At 54.3% G+C, this 26401-nt stretch overlaps 1 protein-coding gene across 2 annotated transcripts in view; it reads right to left on the bottom strand.

Moving 5' to 3' along the window:
• Window positions 1-1952: 1952 nt before the first annotated feature.
• WFDC1 (WAP four-disulfide core domain 1) overlaps window positions 1953-26401 on the bottom strand; it is a 40864-nt gene continuing 16415 nt past the window's right edge. Inside the window, exons 2-7 of one of the 2 annotated variants that reach the window (XM_069739494.1) lie at window positions 9558-9753; window positions 6889-6972; window positions 3696-3836; window positions 3456-3497; window positions 2569-2632; window positions 1953-2183 (exon numbers count right to left, since the gene is read on the bottom strand). In XM_069739494.1, coding sequence (XP_069595595.1) covers window positions 2571-2632; window positions 3456-3497; window positions 3696-3836; window positions 6889-6972; window positions 9558-9753 — 525 coding nt within the window. In that variant the 3' untranslated portion in view covers window positions 1953-2183; window positions 2569-2570. The remainder of the gene's footprint in view (window positions 2184-2568; window positions 2633-3455; window positions 3498-3695; window positions 3837-6888; window positions 6973-9557; window positions 9754-26401) is intronic. The other variant, XM_069739495.1, reaches the window with a different exon arrangement.

A 26401-nucleotide genomic window follows, 5' to 3' on the forward strand; every position in this document is an offset into this window, starting at 1 on the left:
TTGTGGAGTATTCCCTGTATACGGAGGGTCTTGTGGAGTTTTCCCTGTATACGGAGGGTCTTGTGGGGTGTTCCCTGTATACGGAGGGTCTTGTGGAGTTTTCCCTGTATACGGAGGGTCTTGTGGGGTGTTCCCTGTATACGGCAGGTCTTGTGGAGTATTCCCTGTATACGGAGGGTCTTGTGGGGTGTTCCCTATATACAGAGGGTGTTGTGGGTTGTTCCCGGTATACGGCGGGTGTTCCCGGTATATGGCAGGTCTTGTGGAGTATTCCCTGTATACGCAGGGTCTTGTGGGGTGTTCCCTGTATACGGAGGGTGTTGTGGGGTGTCCCTGGTATACGGCGGGTGTTGTGGGGTGTTCCCTGTATACGGCAGGTCTTGTGGAGTATTCCCTGTATACGGAGGGTCTTGTGGGGTGTTCCCTGTATACGGAGGGTGTTGTGGGGTGTCCCTGGTATACGGCGGGTGTTGTGGGGTGTTCCCTGTATACGGCAGGTCTTGTGGAGTATTCCCTGTATACGCAGGGTCTTGTGGGGTGTTCCCTGTATACGGAGGGTGTTGTGGGGTGTCCCTGGTATACGGCGGGTGTTGTGGGGTGTTCCCTGTATACGGCAGGTCTTGTGGAGTATTCCCTGTATACGGAGGGTCTTGTGGGGTGTTCCCTGTATACGGAGGGTGTTGTGGGGTGTTCCCTGTATACGGAGGGAGTTGTGCGGTGATCCCGGTATATTGCGGGAGTTGTGCTGTGTTCCTGGTATATTGAGGGTGTTGTGCTGTGTTCCCGGTATACGGCGGGTGTTGTGTTCCCTGTATACGGAGGGTCTTGTGGGGTGTTTCCGGTACACGGCAGGTCTTGTGGGGTGTTTCCGGTACACGGCAGGTCTTGTGGGGTGTTCCCTGTATACGGAGAGTGTTGTGGGGTGTCCCCGGTATACGGCGGGTGTTGTGTTCCCGGTATATTGCGGGTGTTGTGCGGTGTTCCCGGTATATTGCGGGTGTTGTGGGGTGTTCTCGGTATACGGCGGGTGTTATGGAGTGTTCCCGGTATATGGCAGGTCTTGTGGAGTATTCCCTGTATACAGAGGGTCTTGTGGGGTGTTCCCTGTATACGGAAGGAGTTGTGCGGTGTTCCCGGTATACAGAGGGTGTTGTGGGTTGTCCCCGGTGTACGGCGGGTGTTGTGTTCCCTGTATACGGAGGGTGTTCCCGCTATATTGCGGGTGTTGTGGGGTGTCCCCGGTATATTGCGGGTGTCCCGGTATATTGCGGGTGTTGTGGGCTGTCCCTGGTATACGGAGGGTCTTGAGCCATGCCCCCATGATATTACACACATTCGGTGGCACTGTGGTGTAGGTATACTGACGTATAGATATAGCGGGCGGCACACTCGCCCGCTGTCAGGGGTCGCACGGTATTATGGCCACAGGGGCGGCGCTGACATTATTACTTTCTGAATAATTTGGCTTCTCCTCAGGTAAGAGCAGGAATAGGAGTAATGATGTGTAGTGGGGGCCCGGGGCCCGCGCTGGCTCCGCACCGGCTCCGCACCGACACCGCTCCGCACCTTGTCTTTATACAGATCATCAGGGGAGCAGCGCTGGGTGTTCTCCATCATCACCGCGCTGAATGCAGGCGCAGCCGAGGCACGCCATGATTAGTGAGGAATGCCTGGAGTATCTGAGCCTCGGCTGACCTAGATACCTGCCCGGGTCACACGTTCTCGGCCATTGGCCCCGATCTTCTGGAATCTTCCATCTTTATTACATTCTTATGGGCGGTGACACTGGATTCTTTGCATGCTGATAACATGGAGATTTGTGTTCTGCGCCCCCGGCAGGACTCGACGAACCGTGTGGCGTGAACACTGACGGCGGAAATCAGCGGCGGCCGCCAGCGGTGGTCGTATTCGCCATTACCGCGGCTCAATGACGGACAAATCACAACATGGGCTCCAAACACAAAAGCTTTAATGGGATGTGGAGCTCCGTGTACACCGCCGACGCTCCCTGCGAACCACGGGGTGAATCTCCCAGGGCTCCGGACACGCTGGTCTCTGGTCTCCACGAGTCTCCGTCTCTCCTGAATAATGGCGCAGCTTTACCTAATCGGCTGATGGGGGATGGAAGCGTGGAGTCCGATAGCGGCCCACTCCATACGTCCTCCATAGGGGTCACCGACTACCTGCAGATACATCAATTACACACATCCTAAAGCTGCAACCCTGCCATCACTGAACCCAATGCTTGTCACAGCTGAGGGTTTGTTACAATGTATCCATCTCTGCCAGCTAAACAGCCTGCACTGATACAGTGTAACAAACTCAGGACACGAGAAGTAGCGAGGTTCAGTCTCATGTCTCCAGTTACTTCCAGAGCTGCAATCACAGTTCTGCTGCGCTATTATTATGGGAGCACAGTGCATTCTGGGAGCTCAGATATCACGTCATGTGGATGACATATGTTGTGGCAGCTTTGGATGTGAATATAGAAAACAATGTAAAGTATCTAAAAAAGAAGCCAGAAAGTGACAGGACTGCTGCGAACGTGGTGGAGCGCGGCGCACTGACCTCTAACCAAGCAGCTTCTTGCTCTGTTTATCGCCCGTGACCACCACGTTGTTGTAATTGCCGCCTGCAACACAGAGGCGTCATCCGTTATATTATCAGCGGTAATCGGACGCTGCCCCCTACTGACTGATCAATGGCAAAGCAGCCCAGACTGAAACACTGTCCCCAAGCATCAGGACGGAGAGAGGGTCCAGGTCACATTATGGGGGCGTCAGATGATCCCCCGGTCGCTCACACACCGACCATCACCCTCCATTATGGTATATACGGGGATGACGGCGTGCTGCCACTAGACTGAGACACTGTAACAAACCCCCAGCTGTACGTGGCATTACGACTGGCTTCCAATGTGGCATTCGCTGATATCGAGCAGTGACCCAGGAGGGACCCAGGGATGAGTCGGTGTGTGATGCTGGCGCAGACCCTGCAGCGGTGCAGACCTCACAGCGGCACAGACCCCGCAGTGGCACAGACCCCACAGAGGCACAGACCCCACAGAGGCACAGACCCCACAGAGGCACAGACCCCACAGAGGCACAGACCTCGCAGCGCCGCAGATCCCGCAGCGCCGCAGACCCTGCAGCGGCGCAGACCCCGCAGCGGTGCAGACCTCACAGCGGCACAGACCCCGCAGCGGCACAGACCCCACAGAGGCACAGACCTCGCAGCGCCGCAGATCCTGCAGCGCCGCAGACCCTGCAGCGGCACAGACCCCGCAGCGGTGCAGACCTCACAGCGGCACAGACCCCGCAGCGGCACAGACCCCACAGAGGCACAGACCCCACAGAGGCACAGACCCCGCAGCGGTGCAGACCTCGCAGCGCCGCAGATCCCGCAGCGCCGCAGACCCCACAGTGCCGCAGACCCCGCGGCTGCCGAGCACTCACCGTGATAATCTTTGGGATACTTGTGTCTCAGGCTTCTCCCGTCTGCAATGAAACATGAGAAATGAAGTCACTGATGCCACGTGCACCCCTCTCCCATCATGCACCAGTAGTGCAGCCATCCCTGGGGTACCACCAGCCTTCCTCCAGAATATCATTCTCCATGCCCATCCCACTATACACCCTCAGCCTCAGGACCCCTGTAATACCCAGCTTTCCCAGGGGCAGACCGAGAGCACTGACCTGAGTTCCCCCTCTGCTTGATGCACTGGCCTCTGTTAGGGATGCCCTCGGCCGGGCTGCCGGGGTTAATGATGTGACATTCGTACCCGGTGGGGCAGTGCAGCGGCTCGTCCCCGTCCTCTGTGGTGCTGCACGCCTCCGCTGTGAGGGGCAGAGCGGTGATTCTCAGCGGGAAAGGGAAGATGCTCATCATCCAGACATCACCCATCATCATCACACATCAGTAATGACCACCCATCATCATCACACATCAGTGATGATCACAATCATCATCACACATCAGTAATGATCACCCATCATCACACATCAGCAATGATCACCCATCATCATCACACATCAGTAATGACCACCCATCATCATCACACATCAGTAATGACCACCCATCATCATCACACATCAGTAATGATCACCCATCATCACACATCAGCAATGATCACCCATCATCATCACACATCAGTAATGACCACCCATCATCATCACACATCAGTAATGACCACCCATCATCATCACACATCAGTAATGATCACCCATCATCATCACACATCAGTAATGATCACCCATCATCATCACACATCAGTAATGACCACCCATCATCATCACACATCAGTAATGATCACCCATCATCACACATCAGTAATGATCACCCATCATCATCACACATCAGTAATGACCACCCATCATCATCACACATCAGTAATGATCACCCATCATCACACATCAGTAATGATCACCCATCATCATCACACATCAGTAATGACCACCCATCATCATCACACATCAGTGATGATCACCCATCATCATCACACATCAGTAATGATCACCCATCATCACACATCAGTAATGACCACCCATCATCATCACACATCAGTGATGATCACCCATCATCATCACACATCAGTAATGATCACCCATCATCACACATCAGTAATGATCACCCATCATCACCACACATCAGTAATGATCACCCATCATCATCATCACACATCAGTAATGATCACCCATCATCATCACACATCAGTAATGACCACCCATCATCATCACACATCAGTGATGACCACCCATCATCATCACACATCAGTGATGATCACCCATCATCATCACACATCAGTAATGATCACCCATCATCACACATCAGTAATGATCACCCATCATCACCACACATCAGTAATGATCACCCATCATCATCATCATCATCACACATCAGTGATGATCACCCATCATCATCACACATCAGTAATGATCACCCATCATCACACATCAGTAATGATCACCCATCATCACCACACATCAGTAATGATCACCCATCATCATCATCACACATCAGTAATGATCACCCATCATCATCACACATCAGTAATGACCACCCATCATCATCACACATCAGTAATGATCACCCATCATCACACATCAGTAATGATCACCCATCATCATCACACATCAGTAATGACCACCCATCATCATCACACATCAGTGATGATCACCCATCATCATCACACATCAGTAATGATCACCCATCATCACACATCAGTAATGACCACCCATCATCATCACACATCAGTGATGATCACCCATCATCATCACACATCAGTAATGATCACCCATCATCACACATCAGTAATGATCACCCATCATCATCACACATCAGTGATGACCACCCATCATCATCACACATCAGTAATGATCACCCATCATCACACATCAGTAATGATCACCCATCATCACCACACATCAGTAATGATCACCCATCATCATCATCACACATCAGTGATGATCACCCATCATCATCACACATCAGTAATGATCACCCATCATCACACATCAGTAATGATCACCCATCATCACCACACATCAGTAATGATCACCCATCATCATCATCACACATCAGTAATGATCACCCATCATCATCACACATCAGTAATGATCACCCATCATCATCACACATCAGTAATGATCACCCATCATCATCACACATCAGTAATGATCACCCATCATCATCACACATCAGTAATGATCACCCATCATCATCACACATCAGTAATGACCACCCATCATCATCACACATCAGTAATGATCACCATCATCATCACACATCAGTAATGATCACCCATCACCACACATCAGTAATGATCATCCATCATCATCACACATCAGTAATGATCATCCATTATCATCACACATCAGTAATGATCACCCATCATCATCACACATCAGTGATGATCACCCATCATCATCACACATCAGTGATGATCACCCATCATCATCACACATAAGTAATGACCACCCATCATCACACATCAGTGATGATCACCCATCATCATCACACATCAGTAATGATCACCCATCATCATCATCACACATCAGTCATGACCACCCATCACATCACACATCAGTAATGACCACCCATCATCATCACACATCAGTAATGATCACCCATCATCATCACACATCGGTAATGACCACCCATCATCATCACACATCAGTAATGACCACCCATCATCATCACACATCAGTAATGACCACCCATCATCATCACACATCGGTAATGACCACCCATCATCATCACACATCAGTAATGATCACCCATCATCATCACACATCAGTAATGACCACCCATCATCACACATCAGTAATGATCACCCATCATCATCACACATCAGTAATGACCACCCATCATCATCACACATCAGTAATGATCACCCATCATCATCATCACACATCAGTAATGACCACCCATCATCATCACACATCAGTGATGATCACCCATCATAATCACACATCAGTAATGATCACCCATCATCATCACACATCAGTAATGATCACCCATCATCATCACACATCGGTAATGACCACCCATCATCATCACACATCGGTAATGACCACCCATCATCATCACACATCAGTAATGATCACCCATAATCATCACACATCAGTAATGACCACCCATCATCATCACACATCAGTAATGATCACCCATCACCATCACACATCAGTAATGACCACCCATCATCATCACACATCAGTAATGATCACCCATCATCATCACACATCGGTAATGACCACCCATCATCATCACACATCGGTAATGACCACCCATCATCATCACACATCGGTAATGACCACCCATCATCATCACACATCAGTAATGATCACCCATCATCATCACCAGTCATCAGTAGTTTGGGGCAGTCTGTACCTTGTAGTGCTTCCTCAGGTCCATCCAGTAACCAGCCGTTACCCCCCAGCCAGCGAGGTTTGGGCTGCACGAGCCAATCCAGCACTGCGAAGACACAAATCTGCTGTGGTCAGTAAAAGGCGGGTGGGTGCACAGGTAAAAGGTGGGGGGCACAGGTAAAAGGTGGGGGGCGCACAGGTAAAAGGTGGGGGGCACAGGTAAAAGGTGGGGGGCACAGGTAAAAGGTGGGGGGCGCACAGGTAAAAGGTGGGGGGCGCACAGGTAAAAGGTGGGGCGCACAGGTAAAAGGTGGAGGGGCAAAGGTAAAAGGCGGGGGGCATGCTGCTCCTTGCGGTGATGTCGGCCATGCTGGTCCTGGCGGTGATGTCGGCCATGCTGGTCCTGGAGGTGATCTCGGCCATGCTGCTCCTGGCGGTGATGGCGGCCATGCTGCTTCTGGCGGTGATGGCGGCCATGCTGGTCCTGGCGGTGATGGCGGCCATGCTGCTTCTGGCGGTGATGTCGGCCATGCTGCTCCTGGCGGTGATGGCGGCCATGCTGCTCCTGGCGGTGATGGCGGCCATGCTGCTTCTGGCGGTGATGTCAGCCATGCTGGTCCTGGCGGTGATGTCGGCCATGCTGGTCCTGGCGGTGATGTCGGCCATGCTGGTCCTGGCGGTGATGTCGGCCATGCTGGTCCTGGCGGTGATGTCGGCCATGCTGGTCCTGGCGGTGATGTCGGCCATGCTGGTCCTGGCGGTGATGTCGGCCATGCTGGTCCTGGCGGTGATGGCGGCCATGCTGGTCCTGGCGGTGATGTCAGCCATGCTGGTCCTGGCGGTGATGTCAGCCATGCTGGTCCTGGCGGTGATGTCGGCCATGCTGGTCCTGGCGGTGATGGCGGCCATGCTGGTCCTGGCGGTGATGGCGGCCATGCTGCTCCTGGCGGTGATGGCGGCCATGCTGCTCCTGGCGGTGATGGCGGCCATGCTGGTCCTGGCGGTGATGTCGGCCATGCTGGTCCTGGCGGTGATGTCGGCCATGCTGGTCCTGGCGGTGATGGCGGCCATGCTGGTCCTGGCGGTGATGGCGGCCATGCTGCTTCTGGCGGTGATGTCAGCCATGCTGGTCCTGGCGGTGATGTCGGCCATGCTGGTCCTGGCGGTGATGTCGGCCATGCTGCTCCTGGCGGTGATGGCGGCCATGCTGGTCCTGGCGGTGATGGCGGCCATGCTGCTTCTGGCGGTGATGTCAGCCATGCTGGTCCTGGCGATGATGTCAGCCATGCTGGTCCTGGCGGTGATGTCGGCCATGCTGCTCCTGGTGGTGATGGCCATGCCGCTCCTGGCGCTGATGTTGGCCATGCTGGTCCTGATGATGTCGGCCATGCTGCTCCTGGTGGTGATGGCCATGCCGCTCCTGGCGCTGATGTTGGCCATGCTGGTCCTGATGATGTCGGCCATGCTGCTCCTGGTGGTGATGGCCATGCTGCTCCTGGTGGTGATGGCCATGCTGCTCCTGGCGGTGATGTCGGCCATGCTGCTCCTGGCGGTGATGGCGGCCATGCTGGTCCTGGCGGTGATGGCGGCCATGCTGCTTCTGGCGGTGATGTCAGCCATGCTGGTCCTGGCGATGATGTCAGCCATGCTGGTCCTGGCGGTGATGTCGGCCATGCTGCTCCTGGTGGTGATGGCCATGCCGCTCCTGGCGCTGATGTTGGCCATGCTGGTCCTGATGATGTCGGCCATGCTGCTCCTGGTGGTGATGGCCATGCTGCTCCTGGTGGTGATGGCCATGCTGCTCCTGGCGGTGATGTCGGCCATGCTGGTCCTGGCGGTGATGGCGGCCATGCTGGTCCTGGCGGTGATGGCGGCCATGCTGCTTCTGGCGGTGATGTCAGCCATGCTGGTCCTGGCGATGATGTCAGCCATGCTGGTCCTGGCGGTGATGTCGGCCATGCTGCTCCTGGTGGTGATGGCCATGCCGCTCCTGGCGCTGATGTTGGCCATGCTGGTCCTGATGATGTCGGCCATGCTGCTCCTGGTGGTGATGGCCATGCTGCTCCTGGTGGTGATGGCCATGCTGCTCCTGGCGGTGATGTCGGCCATGCTGCTCCTGGCGGTGATGGCGGCCATGCTGGTCCTGGCGGTGATGGCGGCCATGCTGCTTCTGGCGGTGATGTCAGCCATGCTGGTCCTGGCGATGATGTCGGCCATGCTGCTCCTGGTGGTGATGGCCATGCCGCTCCTGGCGCTGATGTTGGCCATGCTGGTCCTGATGATGTCGGCCATGCTGCTCCTGGTGGTGATGGCCATGCCGCTCCTGGTGGTGATGGCCATGCTGCTCCTGGCGGTGATGTCGGCCATGCTGGTCCTGGCGGTGATGTGACTTGTTGCTCGCCATAATCAGCCTTTACTTTTCCATCAGAATACTGATGAGCTGCGGCTGACAAGTGACCGCTGATTGGCTGCTGCAGACACATCACGGCCGGGGACAGCAGCGCTGACTTTGCAGGAGAGGAGCAGACGCTGGGCCGGCCCGGTTCGGAGAACCCCTGTAACATTCCTATATTTGGAAGTTTCTTATGCTGCAGCATATTTTCCACACCCGCCTAAAACTTTTGCGCAGCTCTGTATAGATTCGGGGGAGGTGGGTGACAACCATGTCGTAGTGTGGGGGTGTCCCAGTACCTGGGGGGGGCTGCACGGACTCCAGACAGGCGTATATGCATCCATTGAAGCAGCAGCGCTTGTGGCGATCACATTCAGAGTCCGATCTGCAGCTCGGGACGTCGCAGGCTCGCTCCGGCAGGGTCTGTGGCGGCGGGGGGCAGCGGTCGTTCTTCTGGTAGTTGGTATTGTGAGGGTGCAGAGGATATTCATAGTCCTGGGGAGATAAAGGGGCACAAGTCAGGGGGCACAGGTCGGGGGGCACAGGTCAGAGCAGGCCGCACTACCAGCACAGTCCTGCAGGTGGCGCTGTAGGGCCAGGACTTGGCACATCCCTGGAATGTCTGGTCACATGGTGGGAACATCTGCTGGGGATGATGGGGGTCCGCACTATATTTACTCCTGACATCCCGGGACATTCCTGCAGTATTCTGGGAACAGTCTCAGCAGATTGTCAGCTCTGCGGACGAGGTCCGGGAATTCCAGGAATGGTTTTCTCACAGGCAGCTCCAAAGAACGTAAAAGACAGCGCAAAAATGTGACCAGTAAGAAAACCATCAGAAATCTCCGGAAATGTACAGCGCCTTATAACATCCTATACGGGATTCTATAAAATCGCATCTGACGCTGTGACTGGCGGCTCTGATAGATCGGCCGTGAGGCGAGGGGGGTGAGGCCTGTGTTATGGGGCCTGTCTGGCTTCGGTCAGTATCCATAGATACGGTATGCCCGTCTCCTCAGTGCCCGTCCTGGCACTGCCAGTCCTCATGTCACAGGAGCGTGTCCTCAGCCGAACTCCCAGGACGTAGACAGCTGAGAGGGAGAAGGATCCCAGAGCGGAGCTAATGCCGGATCACCCAAAGAAAACACCGGAAAATCAGCCGCAACCAGCACCATCACTGCCGCCATGTCAGGCCTCACTGCAGCTCTGTCATTCTGCACATGAACCCGGAGGCTCAGGATGAGCACGTAATGGCGGGGACTGTGGGGGCTCCTGTACACGTTCTCTGTAGATTGTAAGCTCCCGTGACCCCGCGCCTCTCCGTATACAGCCGGACGTACTGTATACACGGTGCAGCCATCCCACATCACAAACCGCGCACCTCACCCCGTCCTGCCGAACATGAGAGGCTACCCACATCGCAAAGCCAAAGTGTGCGGCAACTTCATCAACAGCAGAGTCCGCACGTATAGTGACCCCGAACCCCCCGCTGCCCTACGTGTAGTGATCCAGAACCCCCCGCTGCCCCACGTGTAGTGACCCCGAACCCCCCGCTGCCCCACGTGTAGTGACCCCGAACCCCCCGCTGCCCTACGTGTAGTGACCCCGAACCCCCCGCTGCCCCACGTGTAGTGACCCCGAACCCCCCGCTGCCCCACGTGTAGTGACCCCGAACCCCCCGCTGCCCCACGTGTAGTGACCCCGAACCCCCCGCTGCCCCACGTATAGTGATCCCGAACCCCCCGCTGCCCTACGTGTAGTGATCCCGAACCCCCCGCTGCCCCACGTGTAGTGACCCCGAACCCCCCGCTGCCCCACGTGTAGTGACCCCGAACCCCCCGCTGCCCTACGTGTAGTGATCCCGAACCCCCCGCTGCCCCACGTGTAGTGACCCCGAACCCCCCGCTGCCCCACGTGTAGTGACCCCGAACCCCCCGCTGCCCTACGTGTAGTGACCCCGAACCCCCCGCTGCCCTACGTGTAGTGATCCCGAACCCCCCGCTGCCCCACGTGTAGTGACCCCGAACCCCCCGCTGCCCCACGTCTAGTGACCCCGAACCCCCCGCTGCCCTACGTGTAGTGACCCCGAACCCCCCGCTGCCCTACGTGTAGTGACCCCGAACCCCCCGCTGCCCTACGTGTAGTGATCCAGAACCCCCCGCTGCCCCACGTGTAGTGACCCCGAACCCCCCGCTGCCCCACGTGTAGTGACCCCGAACCCCCCGCTGCCCTACGTGTAGTGACCCCGAACCCCCCGCTGCCCCACGTGTAGTGACCCCGAACCCCCCGCTGCCCCACGTGTAGTGACCCCGAACCCCCCGCTGCCCCACGTATAGTGATCCCGAACCCCCCGCTGCCCTACGTGTAGTGATCCCGAACCCCCCGCTGCCCCACGTGTAGTGACCCCGAACCCCCCGCTGCCCCACGTGTAGTGACCCCGAACCCCCCGCTGCCCTACGTGTAGTGATCCCGAACCCCCCGCTGCCCCACGTGTAGTGACCCCGAACCCCCCGCTGCCCCACGTGTAGTGACCCCGAACCCCCCGCTGCCCCACGTCTAGTGACCCCGAACCCCCCGCTGCCCTACGTGTAGTGATCCAGAACCCCCCGCTGCCCCACGTGTAGTGACCCCGAACCCCCCGCTGCCCCACGTGTAGTGACCCCGAACCCCCCGCTGCCCCACGTATAGTGACCCCGAACCCCCCGCTGCCCTACGTGTAGTGATCCAGAACCCCCCGCTGCCCCACGTGTAGTGACCCCGAACCCCCCGCTGCCCCACGTGTAGTGACCCCGAACCCCCCGCTGCCCTACGTGTAGTGATCCAGAACCCCCCGCTGCCCCACGTGTAGTGACCCCGAACCCCCGCTGCCCCACGTGTAGTGACCCCGAACCCCCCGCTGCCCCACGTATAGTGACCCCGAACCCCCCGCTGCCCTACGTGTAGTGATCCAGAACCCCCCGCTGCCCCACGTGTAGTGACCCCGAACCCCCGCTGCCCCACGTGTAGTGACCCCGAACCCCCCGCTGCCCCACGTATAGTGACCCCGAACCCCCCGCTGCCCTACGTGTAGTGATCCAGAACCCCCCGCTGCCCCACGTGTAGTGACCCCGAACCCCCCGCTGCCCCACGTGTAGTGACCCCGAACCCCCCGCTGCCCCACGTATAGTGACCCCGAACCCCCCGCTGCCCTACGTGTAGTGATCCAGAACCCCCCGCTGCCCCACGTGTAGTGACCCCGAACCCCCCGCTGCCCCACGTGTAGTGACCCCGAACCCCCCGCTGCCCTACGTGTAGTGATCCAGAACCCCCCGCTGCCCCACGTGTAGTGACCCCGAACCCCCCGCTGCCCCACGTGTAGTGATCCCGAACCCCCCACTGCCCTACGTCTAGTGTCCCCGAACCCCCCGCTGCCCCACATGTAGTGATCCCGAACCCCCCGCTGCCCCACATTTAGTGACCCCGAATCCCCCGCTGCCCCACATGTAGTGACCCCGAACCCCCCGCCGCTGCCCCACATGAAGTGTCCCCGAACCCCCCGCTGCCCCACGTGTAGTGACCCCGAACCCCCCGCTGCCCCACGTGTAGTGACCCTGAACCCCCCGCTGCCCCACATCCCCCACGTGTGGTGACCCCGAACCCCCGCTGCCCTACGTGTAGTGACCCCGAACCCCCCGCTGCCCCACGTGTAGTGACCCCGAACCCCCCGCTGCCCCACGTGTAGTGACCCCGAACCTCCTGCTGCCCTACGTGTAGTGACCCCGAACCCCCCGCTGCCCCACGTGTAGTGACCCCGAACCCCCCGCGTGTAGTGACCCCGAACCCCCCGCTGCCCCACGTGTAGTGACCCCGAACCCCCCGCTGCCCTACGTGTAGTGACCCCGAACCCCCCGCTGCCCTACGTGTAGTGACCCCGAACCCCCCGCTGCCCTACGTGTAGTGATCCAGAACCCCCCGCTGCCCCACGTGTAGTGACCCCGAACCCTCCGCTGCCCCACGTATAGTGACCCCGAACCCCCCGCTGCCCTACGTGTAGTGATCCAGAACCCCCCGCTGCCCCACGTGTAGTGACCCCGAACCCCCCGCTGCCCCACGTGTAGTGACCCCGAACCCCCCGCTGCCCCACGTGTAGTGACCCCGAACCCCCGCTGCCCCACGTGTAGTGATCCCGAACCCCCCACTGCCCTACGTCTAGTGTCCCCGAACCCCCCGCTGCCCCACATGTAGTGATCCCGAACCCCCCGCTGCCCCACATTTAGTGACCCCGAATCCCCCGCTGCCCCACATGTAGTGACCCCGAACCCCCCGCCGCTGCCCCACATGAAGTGTCCCCGAACCCCCCGCTGCCCCACGTGTAGTGACCCCGAACCCCCCGCTGCCCCACGTGTAGTGACCCTGAACCCCCCGCTGCCCCACATCCCCCACGTGTGGTGACCCCGAACCCCCGCTGCCCTACGTGTAGTGACCCCGAACCCCCCGCTGCCCCACGTGTAGTGACCCCGAACCCCCCGCTGCCCCACGTGTAGTGACCCCGAACCTCCTGCTGCCCTACGTGTAGTGACCCCGAACCCCCCGCTGCCCCACGTGTAGTGACCCCGAACCCCCCGCGTGTAGTGACCCCGAACCCCCCGCTGCCCCACGTGTAGTGACCCCGAACCCCCCGCTGCCCTACGTGTAGTGACCCCGAACCCCCCGCTGCCCTACGTGTAGTGACCCCGAACCCCCCGCTGCCCTACGTGTAGTGATCCAGAACCCCCCGCTGCCCCACGTGTAGTGACCCCGAACCCTCCGCTGCCCCACGTATAGTGACCCCGAACCCCCCGCTGCCCTACGTGTAGTGATCCAGAACCCCCCGCTGCCCCACGTGTAGTGACCCCGAACCCCCCGCTGCCCCACGTGTAGTGACCCCGAACCCCCCGCTGCCCCACGTGTAGTGACCCCGAACCCCCCGCTGCCCCACGTGTAGTGACCCCGAACCCCCCGCTGCCCCACGTGTAGTGACCCCGAACCCCCCGCTGCCCCACGTGTAGTGACCCCGAACCCCCCGCTGCCCCACGTGTAGTGACCCCGAACCCCCCGCTGCCCCACGTGTAGTGACCCCGAACCCCCCGCTGCCCTACGTGTAGTGACCCCGAACCCCCCGCTGCTCCACGTGTAGTGACCCCGAACCCCCCGCTGCCCCACGTGTAGTGACCCCGAACCCTCCGCTGCCCCACGTATAGTGATCCCGAACCCCCCGCTGCCCCACGTATAGTGACCCCGAACCCTCTGCTGCCCCACGTATAGTGATCCCGAACCCCCCGCTGCCCCACATGTAGTGATCCCGAACCCCCCGCTGCCCCACGTGTAGTGATCCCGAACCCCCCGCTGCCCCACGTGTAGTGATCCCGAACCCCCCGCTGCCCCACATGTAGTGACCCCGAACCTCCTGCTGCCCTACGTGTAGTGATCCAGAACCCCCCGCTGCCCCACGTGTAGTGATCCCGAACCCCCCGCTGCCCTACGTCTAGTGTCCCCGAACCCCCCGCTGCCCCACATGTAGTGATCCCGAACCCCCCGCTGCCCCACATGTAGTGACCCCGAACCCCACGCTGCCCCACATGTAGTGACCCCGAACCCCACGCCGCAGCCCCACATGAAGTGACCCCGAACCCCCCGCTGCCCCACGTGTAGTGACCCCGAACCCCCCGCTGCCCCACGTGTAGTGACCCTGAACCCCCCGCTGCCCCACGTGTAGTAACCCCGAACCCCCCGCTGCCCCACATCCCCCGCTGCCCCACGTGTAGTGGCCCTGAACCCCGCGCTGCCCCACATCCCCCACTGCCCCACGTGTAGTGACCCCGAACCCCCCGCTGCCCCATGTATAGTGACCCCGAACCCCCCGCTGCCCCACGTAGTGACCCCGAACCCCCCGCTGCCCCACGTATAGTGACCCCGAACCCCCCGCTGCCCCACGTATAGTGACCCCGAACCCCCCGCTGCCCCAGGTATAGTGACCCCGAACCCCCCGCTGCCCCACGTATAGTGACCCCGAACCCTCCGCTGCCCCACGTATAGTGATCCCGAACCCCCCGCTGCCCCACGTATAGTGACCCCGAACCCTCCGCTGCCCCACGTATAGTGATCCCGAACCCCCCGCTACCACACATCTACAAGTGCTTCTCAGTAAATTAGAATATCAACAAGAAGTGAATTTATTTCATTTATTCAATACAAAAAGTGAATCTCATATATTCTATAGAGACATTACAGACATAGTGATCTATTTCACATGTTTATTTCTGTTAATGTTGATAGTTATGGCTTACAGCCAATGAAGGCCAAAAAGTAATTATCTCAATAAATTAGAATATTTTATAACACCAGCTTGAAAAATGATTGTAAAATCCGAAATGTTGGTGTCGCGATCCATTTTTGGATTTGAGGCAGATCTGGTTTCCCTCAGATTAAAACTTTTTTCCATTGCGGCTGGGTCAGCTGATCTGGGTGGTGACCACTCCCACCGTCCTTCAAGAGGTCACCTGATGCATCAGCTGACTGTTGGTGTTAGAGTTCATTCTGCAGTGACCAAGCTGGGAAAGTAGCTTGCTGGGAGCAGTTGTTCGTCAGCGGAGTCTGGTGTTTCATTCCTGCTGTGCCTTGCAGCAGTGAGCTAAGTGTTGTTTTCCATTACCTTGCCTGTCATACCTTCCTTTGTGTTGTTTTAGTGCAGCGGAGGGATCAGTGTCTTCACTTGCCAGTTCCCTACTTAGGGATAGGTGCAGGGCAAGCGAGGGCTGAGGCATCCTGCTCGGCGACAGGTTGAAAAAACCTGTATAGGGACGTCAGGAAGATCAGGGCACATCCCTAGGAGAGTGCAGGAGGCGTCCATCTCCCTGTTCCCTATCGCAGGGCCCACCATTGTAATTGTGTCCCCGGTGTTCTCGTGTTTGTTGTGCTGCTGGTAACAGACTTACGGTTACGTCGTGTGACACCGCTTTGGTCACATTGTGACAGTTGGCCTATTGAAATGTCTGTTCAGTAAATGCCCTCAATACTTGGTCCTTTTGCATCAATAACTGCATCAGTGCAGCGTGGCATGGAGGCGATCAGCCTGTGGCTGCTGAGAGGTTATGGAAGCCCAGGTTGCTTTGATAGCAGCCTTCAGCTCGTCTGCATTGTTGGGTCTGGTGTCTCATCTTCCTCTTGACAATATCCATAGATTCTCTATGGGTTTAAGGTCAGGAGAGTTTCCTGCAATCAAGCCCAGTGATACTGTTGTTTTTACACCAGTTGTTGGTCCCTTTGTCAGTGTGGACAGGGACCAAGTCCTGCTGGAGAATGACATTTCCAGCTCCAGAAAGCTTGTCAGCAGAGGGAAGCATGAAGTGCTCTACAATGTCCTGGTAGACGGCTGCGCTGACTTTGGTCTTGATAAAACCCAGTGGACCTACACCAGCAGATGACATGGATCCCAAACCATCACTGATGGTGGAGACTTCACACCAGACCTCCAGCAGCTTGGATTGTGGCCTCCCCACTCTTCCTCCAGACTCTGGGACCTTGGACCACTGACAACAGTCCGGTTCTTCTTCTCCTTGGCCCAGGTAAGACACTTCTGGGGTTGTGTATTGGCCATTAGTGGCCGGACACAAGGAATGTGACACTTGTAGCCCATGTCCTGGAGACGTCTGTGTGTGGTGGAGCAATGACTCCAGCAGCAGTCCGCTCCTTGTGAATCTCCCCCACATTTTTTAATGGCCTTTTCTTAATCCTTTCCAGGCTGCGGTATCCCGGTTGCTTGTGCACCTTTTTCTTCCACTCCACTCTCCATTTATATTTTTGGATAGAGCACTGTGTGAACAGTCGGCTTCTTTATGAACTTTGGTGGCTTCCCCTCCTTGTGGAGTGTCAGTGACGCCTTCTGGACATCTGTCAGGTCAGCAGTCTTCCCCATGATTGTGGAGCTACTGAAACTGACTAAGGACCTTTATAAACGCTTAGGAGCCTTTACAGGTGTTTCTTGTTAATTATTCTAATTTACTGAGATAATGACTTTTGGGTTTTCATTGGCTGTAAGCCATAATCATCAACATTAACAGAAATAGATCACTCTGTGTGTAATGACTCTATAGAATATATGAGATTCACTTTTTGTATTGAAGAACTGAAATAAATTAACTGTTTGATGATATTCTAATTTTGTGAGAAGCTCCTGTAGTGTTCCCCGCAATATCAGCTTGCATGGTGATACCGAACCCCCAAGGCTGCCGCATACAAGGTGAGAGTAGTAGTACTGTGCACCGTCCATCTATACAGGGGGAGAGTAGTAGTACTGTGCACCGTCCATCTATACAGGGTGAGAGTAGTAGTACTGTGCACCGTCCATCTATACAGGGTGAGAGTAGTAGTACTGTGCACCGTCCATCTATACAGGGTGAGAGTAGTAGTACTGTGCACCGTCCATCTATACAGGGTGAGAGTAGTAGTACTGTGCACCGTCCATCTATACAGGGGGAGAGTAGTAGTACTGTGCACCGTCCAGATCTATACAGGGTGAGAGTAGTAGTACTGTGCACCGTCCATCTATACAGGGGGAGAGTAGTAGTACTGTGCACCGTCCATCTATACAGGGTGAGAGTAGTAGTACTGTGCACCGTCCATCTATACAGGGTGAGAGTAGTAGTACTGTGCACTGTCCATCTATACAGGGTGAGAGTAGTAGTACTGTGCACCGTCCATCTATACAGGGTGAGAGTAGTAGTACTGTGCACCGTCCATCTATACAGGGTGAGAGTAGTAGTACTGTGCACCGTCCATCTATACAGGGGGAGAGTAGTAGTACTGTGCACCGTCCATCTATACAGGGTGAGAGTAGTAGTACTGTGCACCGACCATCTATACAGGGTGAGAGTAGTAGTACTGTGCACCGTCCATCTATAGAGGGGGAGAGTAGTAGTACTGTGCACCGACCATCTATACAGGGTGAGAGTAGTAGTACTGTGCACCGTCCATCTATACAGGGTGAGAGTAGTAGTACTGTGCACCGACCATCTATACAGGGTGAGAGTAGTAGTACTGTGCACCGTCCATCTATACAGGGTGAGAGTAGTAGTACTGTGCACCGTCCATCTATACAGGGTGAGAGTAGTAGTACTGTGCACTGTCCATCTATACAGGGTGAGAGTAGTAGTACTGTGCACCGTCCATCTATACAGGGTGAGAGTAGTAGTACTGTGCACCGTCCATCTATACAGGGTGAGAGTAGTAGTACTGTGCACCGTCCATCTATACAGGGTGGGAGTAGTAGTACTGTGCACCGTCCATCTATACAGGGTGAGAGTAGTAGTAGTAGTAGTACTGTGCACCGTCCATCTATACAGGGTGGGAGTAGTAGTACTGTGCACCGTCCATCTATACAGGGTGAGAGTAGTAGTACTGTGCACCATCCATCTATACAGGGTGAGAGTAGTAGTACTGTGCACCATCCATCTATATACAGGGGTGAGAGTAGTAGTAGTAGTAGTACTGTGCACCGTCCATCTATACAGGGTGGAGTAGTAGTACTGTGCACCGTCCATCTATACAGGGTGAGAGTAGTAGTACTGTGCACCGTCCATCTATACAGGGTGAGAGTAGTAGTACTGTGCACCGTCCATCTATACAGGGTGGGAGTAGTAGTACTGTGCACCGTCCATCTATACAGGGTGAGAGTAGTAGTAGTAGTAGTACTGTGCACCGTCCATCTATACAGGGTGGGAGTAGTAGTACTGTGCACCGTCCATCTATACAGGGTGAGAGTAGTAGTACTGTGCACCATCCATCTATACAGGGTGAGAGTAGTAGTACTGTGCACCATCCATCTATATACAGGGTGAGAGTAGTAGTAGTAGTAGTACTGTGCACCGTCCATCTATACAGGGTGGGAGTAGTAGTACTGTGCACCGTCATCTATACAGGGTGAGAGTAGTAGTACTGTTGCACCGTCCATCTATACAGGGTGGGAGTAGTAGTACTGTGCACCGTCCATCTATACAGGGTGAGAGTAGTAGTACTGTGCACCGTCCATCTATACAGGGTGAGAGTAGTAGTACTGTGCACCGTCCATCTATATACAGGGTGAGAGTAGTAGTAGTAGTAGTACTGTGCACCGTCCATCTATACAGGGTGAGAGTAGTAGTACTGTGCACCGTCCATCTATAGAGGGGGAGAGTAGTAGTACTGTGCACCGACCATCTATACAGGGTGAGAGTAGTAGTACTGTGCACCGTCCATCTATACAGGGTGAGAGTAGTAGTACTGTGCACCGACCATCTATACAGGGTGAGAGTAGTAGTACTGTGCACCGTCCATCTATACAGGGTGAGAGTAGTAGTACTGTGCACCGTCCATCTATACAGGGTGAGAGTAGTAGTACTGTGCACTGTCCATCTATACAGGGTGAGAGTAGTAGTACTGTGCACCGTCCATCTATACAGGGTGAGAGTAGTAGTACTGTGCACCGTCCATCTATACAGGGTGAGAGTAGTAGTACTGTGCACCGTCCATCTATACAGGGTGAGAGTAGTAGTACTGTGCACCGTCCATCTATACAGGGTGAGAGTAGTAGTAGTAGTAGTACTGTGCACCGTCCATCTATACAGGGTGGAGTAGTAGTACTGTGCACCGTCCATCTATACAGGGTGAGAGTAGTAGTACTGTGCACCATCCATCTATACAGGGTGAGAGTAGTAGTACTGTGCACCATCCATCTATATACAGGGTGAGAGTAGTAGTAGTAGTAGTACTGTGCACCGTCCATCTATACAGGGTGGGAGTAGTAGTACTGTGCACCATCCATCTATATACAGGGTGAGAGTAGTAGTAGTAGTAGTACTGTGCACCGTCCATCTATACAGGGTGGGAGTAGTAGTACTGTGCACCAGTCCATCTATATACAGGGTGAGAGTAGTAGTAGTAGTAGTACTGTGCACCGTCCATCTATACAGGGTGAGAGTAGTAGTACTGTGCACCGTCCATCTATACAGGGTGAGAGTAGTAGTACTGTGCACCGTCCATCTATACAGGGTGAGAGTAGTAGTACTGTGCACCGTCCATCTATAGAGGGGGAGAGTAGTAGTACTGTGCACCGTCCATCTATACAGGGTGAGAGTAGTAGTACTGTGCACCGTCCATCTATACAGGGTGAGAGTAGTAGTACTGTGCACCGTCCATCTATACAGGGTGAGAGTAGTAGTACTGTGCACCGTCCATCTATACAGGGGTGAGAGTAGTAGTACTGTGCACCGTCCATCTATACAGGGGGAGAGTAGTAGTACTGTGCACTGTCCATCTATACAGGGTGAGAGTAGTAGTACTGTGCACCGTCCATCTATACAGGGTGAGAGTAGTAGTACTGTGCACCGTCCATCTATACAGGGGGAGAGTAGTAGTACTGTGCACCGTCCATCTATACAGGGTGAGAGTAGTAGTACTGTGCACCGTCCATCTATACAGGGTGAGAGTAGTAGTACTGTGCCCGTCCATCTATACAGGGTGAGAGTAGTAGTACTGTGCACCGTCCATCTATACAGGGTGAGAGTAGTAGTACTGTGCCACCGTCCATCTATACAGGGTGAGAGTAGTAGTACTGTGCACCGTCCATCTATACAGGGTGAGAGTAGTAGTACTGTGCACCGTCCATCTATACAGGGTGAGAGTAGTAGTACTGTGCACCGTCCATCTATACAGGGTGAGAGTAGTAGTACTGTGCACCGTCCATCTATACAGGGTGAGAGTAGTAGTACTGTGCACCGTCCATCTATACAGGGTGAGAGTAGTAGTACTGTGCACCGTCCATCTATACAGGGTGAGAGTAGTAGTACTGTGCACCGTCCATCTATACAGGGTGAGAGTAGTAGTACTGTGCACCGTCCATCTATACAGGGTGAGAGTAGTAGTACTGTGCACCGTCCATCTATACAGGGTGAGAGTAGTAGTACTGTGCACCGTCCATCTATACAGGGTGAGAGTAGTAGTACTGTGCACCGTCCATCTATACAGGGTGAGAGTAGTAGTACTGTGCACCGTCCATCTATACAGGGTGAGAGTAGTAGTACTGTGCACCGACCATCTATACAGGGTGAGAGTAGTAGTACTGTGCACCGTCCATCTATACAGGGTGAGAGTAGTAGTACTGTGCACCGTCCATCTATACAGGGTGAGAGTAGTAGTACTGTGCACCGTCCATCTATACAGGGTGAGAGTAGTAGTACTGTGCACCGTCCATCTATACAGGGTGAGAGTAGTAGTACTGTGCACCGTCCATCTATACAGGGTGAGAGTAGTAGTACTGTGCACCGTCCATCTATACAGGGTGAGAGTAGTAGTACTGTGCACCGACCATCTATACAGGGTGAGAGTAGTAGTACTGTGCACCGTCCATCTATACAGGGTGAGAGTAGTAGTACTGTGCACCGTCCATCTATACAGGGTGAGAGTAGTAGTACTGTGCACCGTCCATCTATACAGGGTGGGAGTAGTAGTACTGTGCACCGTCCATCTATACAGGGTGAGAGTAGTAGTACTGTGCACCGTCCATCTATACAGGGTGAGAGTAGTAGTACTGTGCACCGTCCATCTATACAGGGTGAGAGTAGTAGTACTGTGCACCGTCCATCTATACAGGGTGAGAGTAGTAGTACTGTGCACCGTCCATCTATACAGGGTGAGAGTAGTAGTACTGTGCACCGTCCATCTATACAGGGTGAGAGTAGTAGTACTGTGCACCGTCCATCTATACAGGGTGGGAGTAGTAGTACTGTGCACCGTCCATCTATACAGGGTGAGAGTAGTAGTACTGTGCACCGTCCATCTATACAGGGTGAGAGTAGTAGTACTGTGCACCGTCCATCTATACAGGGTGAGAGTAGTAGTACTGTGCACCGTCCATCTATACAGGGTGAGAGTAGTAGTACTGTGCACCAGTCCATCTATAGAGGGTGAGAGTAGTAGTACTGTGCACCGTCCATCTATACAGGGTGAGAGTAGTAGTACTGTGCACCGTCCATCTATACAGGGTGAGAGTAGTAGTACTGTGCACCGTCCATCTATACAGGGGGAGAGTAGTAGTACTGTGCATGTCCATCTATACAGGGGAGAGTAGTAGTACTGTGCACCGTCCATCTATACAGGGTGAGAGTAGTAGTACTGTGCACCGTCCATCTATACAGGGTGAGAGTAGTAGTACTGTGCACCGTCCATCTATACAGGGTGAGAGTAGTAGTACTGTGCACCGTCCATCTATACAGGGGGAGAGTAGTAGTACTGTGCACCGTCCATCTATACAGGGTGAGAGTAGTAGTACTGTGCACCGTCCATCTATACAGGGTGAGAGTAGTAGTACTGTGCACCGTCCATCTATACAGGGTGAGAGTAGTAGTACTGTGCACCGTCCATCTATACAGGGTGAGAGTAGTAGTACTGTGCACCGTCCATCTATACAGGGTGAGAGTAGTAGTACTGTGCACCGTCCATCTATACAGGGTGAGAGTAGTAGTACTGTTGCACCGTCCATCTATACAGGGTGAGAGTAGTAGTACTGTGCACCGTCCATCTATACAGGGTGAGAGTAGTAGTACTGTGCACCGTCCATCTATACAGGGTGAGAGTAGTAGTACTGTGCACCGTCCATCTATACAGGGTGAGAGTAGTAGTACTGTGCACCGTCCATCTATACAGGGTGAGAGTAGTAGTACTGTGCACCGACCATCTATACAGGGGGAGAGTAGTAGTACTGTGCACCGTCCATCTATACAGGGTGAGAGTAGTAGTACTGTGCACCTCCATCTATACAGGGTGAGAGTAGTAGTACTGTGCACCGTCCATCTATACAGGGTGAGAGTAGTAGTACTGTGCACCGTCCATCTATACAGGGTGAGAGTAGTAGTACTGTGCACCATCTATACAGGGTGAGAGTAGTAGTACTGTGCACCGTCCATCTATACAGGGTGAGAGTAGTAGTACTGTGCACCGTCCATCTATACAGGGTGAGAGTAGTAGTACTTGTGCACCGATCTATACAGGGTGAGAGTAGTAGTACTGTGCACCGTCCATCTATACAGGGTGAGGAGTAGTAGTACTGTGCACCGTCCATCTATACAGGGGTGAGAGTAGTAGTACTGTGCACCGTCCATCTATACAGGGTGAGAGTAGTAGTACTGTGCACCGACCATCTATACAGGGTGAGAGTAGTAGTACTGTGGCACCGTCCATCTATACAGGGTGAGAGTAGTAGTACTGTGCACCGTCCATCTATACAGGGTGAGAGTAGTAGTACTGTGCACCGTCCATCTATACAGGGTGAGAGTAGTAGTACTGTGCACCGTCCATCTATACAAGGGTGAGAGTAGTAGTACTGTGCACTGTCCATCTATACAGGGTGAGAGTAGTAGTACTGTGCACCGTCCATCTATACAGGGGGAGAGTAGTAGTTACTGTGCACGTCCATCTATACAGGGTGAGAGTAGTAGTAACTGTGCACCGTCCATCTATACAGGGTGAGAGTAGTAGTACTGTGCACCGTCCATCTATACAGGGTGAGAGTAGTAGTACTGTGCACCGTCCATCTATACAGGGTGAGAGTAGTAGTACTGTGCACCGTCCATCTATACAGGGTGAGAGTAGTAGTACTGTGCACCGTCCATCTATACAGGGGGAGAGTAGTAGTACTGTGCACCGTCCATCTATACAGGGTGAGAGTAGTAGTACTGTGCACCGTCCATCTATACAGGGTGAGAGTAGTAGTACTGTGCACCGTCCATCTATACAGGGTGAGAGTAGTAGTACTGTGCACCGTCCATCTATACAGGGTGAGAGTAGTAGTACTGTGCACCGTCCATCTATACAGGGTGAGAGTAGTAGTACTGTGCACCGTCCATCTATACAGGGTGAGAGTAGTAGTACTGTGCACTGTCCATCTATACAGGGTGAGAGTAGTAGTACTGTGCACCGTCCATCTATACAGGGTGAGAGTAGTAGTACTGTGCACTGTCCATCTATACAGGGTGAGAGTAGTAGTACTGTGCACCGTCCATCTATACAGGGTGAGAGTAGTAGTACTGTGCACCGTCCATCTATACAGGGTGAGAGTAGTAGTACTGTGCACCGTCCATCTATACAGGGTGAGAGTAGTAGTACCGTGCACCGTCCATCTATACAGGGTGAGAGTAGTAGTACTGTGCACCGTCCATCTATACAGGGTGAGGAGTAGTAGTACTGTGCACCGTCCATCTATACAGGGTGAGAGTAGTAGTACTGTGCACCGTCCATCTATACAGGGTGAGAGTAGTAGTACTGTGCACCGTCCATCTATACAGGGTGAGAGTAGTAGTACCTGTGCACCGTCCATCTATACAGGGTGAGAGTAGTAGTACTGTGCACCGTCCATCTATACAGGGTGAGAGTAGTAGTACTGTGCACCGTCCATCTATACAGGTTGAGAGTAGTAGTACTGTGCACCGTCCATCTATACAGGGTGAGAGTAGTAGTACTGTGCACCGTCCATCTATACAGGGGGAGAGTAGTAGTACTGTGCACCGTCCATCTATACAGGGTGAGAGTAGTAGTACCGTGCACCGTCCATCTATAGAGGGGGAGAGTAGTAGTACTGTGCACCGTCCATCTATACAGGGGAGAGTAGTAGTACTGTGCACTGTCCCAGGGTGAGAGTAGTAGTACTGTGCACCGTCCATCTATATACAGGGTGAGAGTAGTAGTAGTAGTACTGTGCACCGTCCATCTATACAGGGTGAGAGTAGTAGTACTGTGCACCGTCCATCTATACAGGTTGAGAGTAGTAGTAACTGTGCACCGTCCATCTATACAGGGTGAGAGTAGTAGTACTGTGCACCGTCCATCTATACAGGGTGAGAGTAGTAGTACTGTGCACCGTCCATCTATACAGGGTGAGAGTAGTCTGTACTGTGCACCGTCCATCTATACAGGGTGAGAGTAGTAGTACTGTGCACCGTCCATCTATACAGGTGAGAGTAGTAGTACTGTGCACCGTCCATCTATACAGGGTGAGAGTAGTAGTACTGTGCACCGTCCATCTATACAGGGTGAGAGTAGTAGTACTGTGCACCGTCCATCTATACAGGGTGAGAGTAGTAGTACTGTGCACCGTCCATCTATACAGGGTGAGAGTAGTAGTACTGTGCACCGTCCATCTATACAGGGTGAGAGTAGTAGTACTGTGCACCGTCCATCTATACAGGGTGAGAGTAGTAGTACTGTGCACCGTCCATCTATACAGGGTGAGAGTAGTAGTACTGTGCACCGTCCATCTATACAGGGTGAGAGTAGTAGTACTGTGCACCGTCCATCTATACAGGGTGAGAGTAGTAGTACTGTGCACCGTCCATCTAACAGGGTGAGAGTAGTAGTACTGTGCACCGTCCATCTATACAGGGTGAGAGTAGTAGTACTGTGCACCGTCCATCTATACAGGGTGAGAGTAGTAGTACTGTGCACCGTCCATCTATACAGGGTGAGAGTAGTTAGTACTGTGCACCGTCCATCTATACAGGGTGAGAGTAGTAGTACTGTGCACCGTCCATCTATACAGGGTGAGAGTAGTAGTACTGTGCACCGTCCATCTATACAGGGTGAGAGTTAGTAGTACTGTGCACCGTCCATCTATACAGGGTGAGAGTAGTAGTACTGTGCACCGTCCATCTATACAGGGTGAGAGTAGTAGTACTGTGCACCGTCCATCTATACAGGGTGAGAGTAGTAGTACTGTGCACCGTCCATCTATACAGGGGGAGAGTAGTCAGTGACTGTGCACCGTCCATCTATACAGGGTGAGAGTAGTAGTACTGTGCACCGTCCATCTATACAGGGTGAGAGTAGTAGTACTGTGCACCGTCCATCTATACAGGGTGAGAGTAGTAGTACTGTGCACCGTCCATCTATACAGGGTGAAGAGTAGTAGTACTGTGCACCGTCCATCTATACAGGGTGAGAGTAGTAGTACTGTGCACCGTCCATCTATACAGGGTGAGAGTAGTAGTACTGTGCACCGTCCATCTATACAGGGTGAGAGTAGTAGTACTGTGCACCGTCCATCTATACAGGGTGAGAGTAGTAGTACTGTGCACCGTCCATCTATACAGGGTTCGAGAGT

Source organism: Ranitomeya imitator, chromosome 9 (assembly GCF_032444005.1).
Source record: "Ranitomeya imitator isolate aRanImi1 chromosome 9, aRanImi1.pri, whole genome shotgun sequence".
Taxonomy (NCBI): Eukaryota; Metazoa; Chordata; class Amphibia; order Anura; family Dendrobatidae; genus Ranitomeya; species Ranitomeya imitator.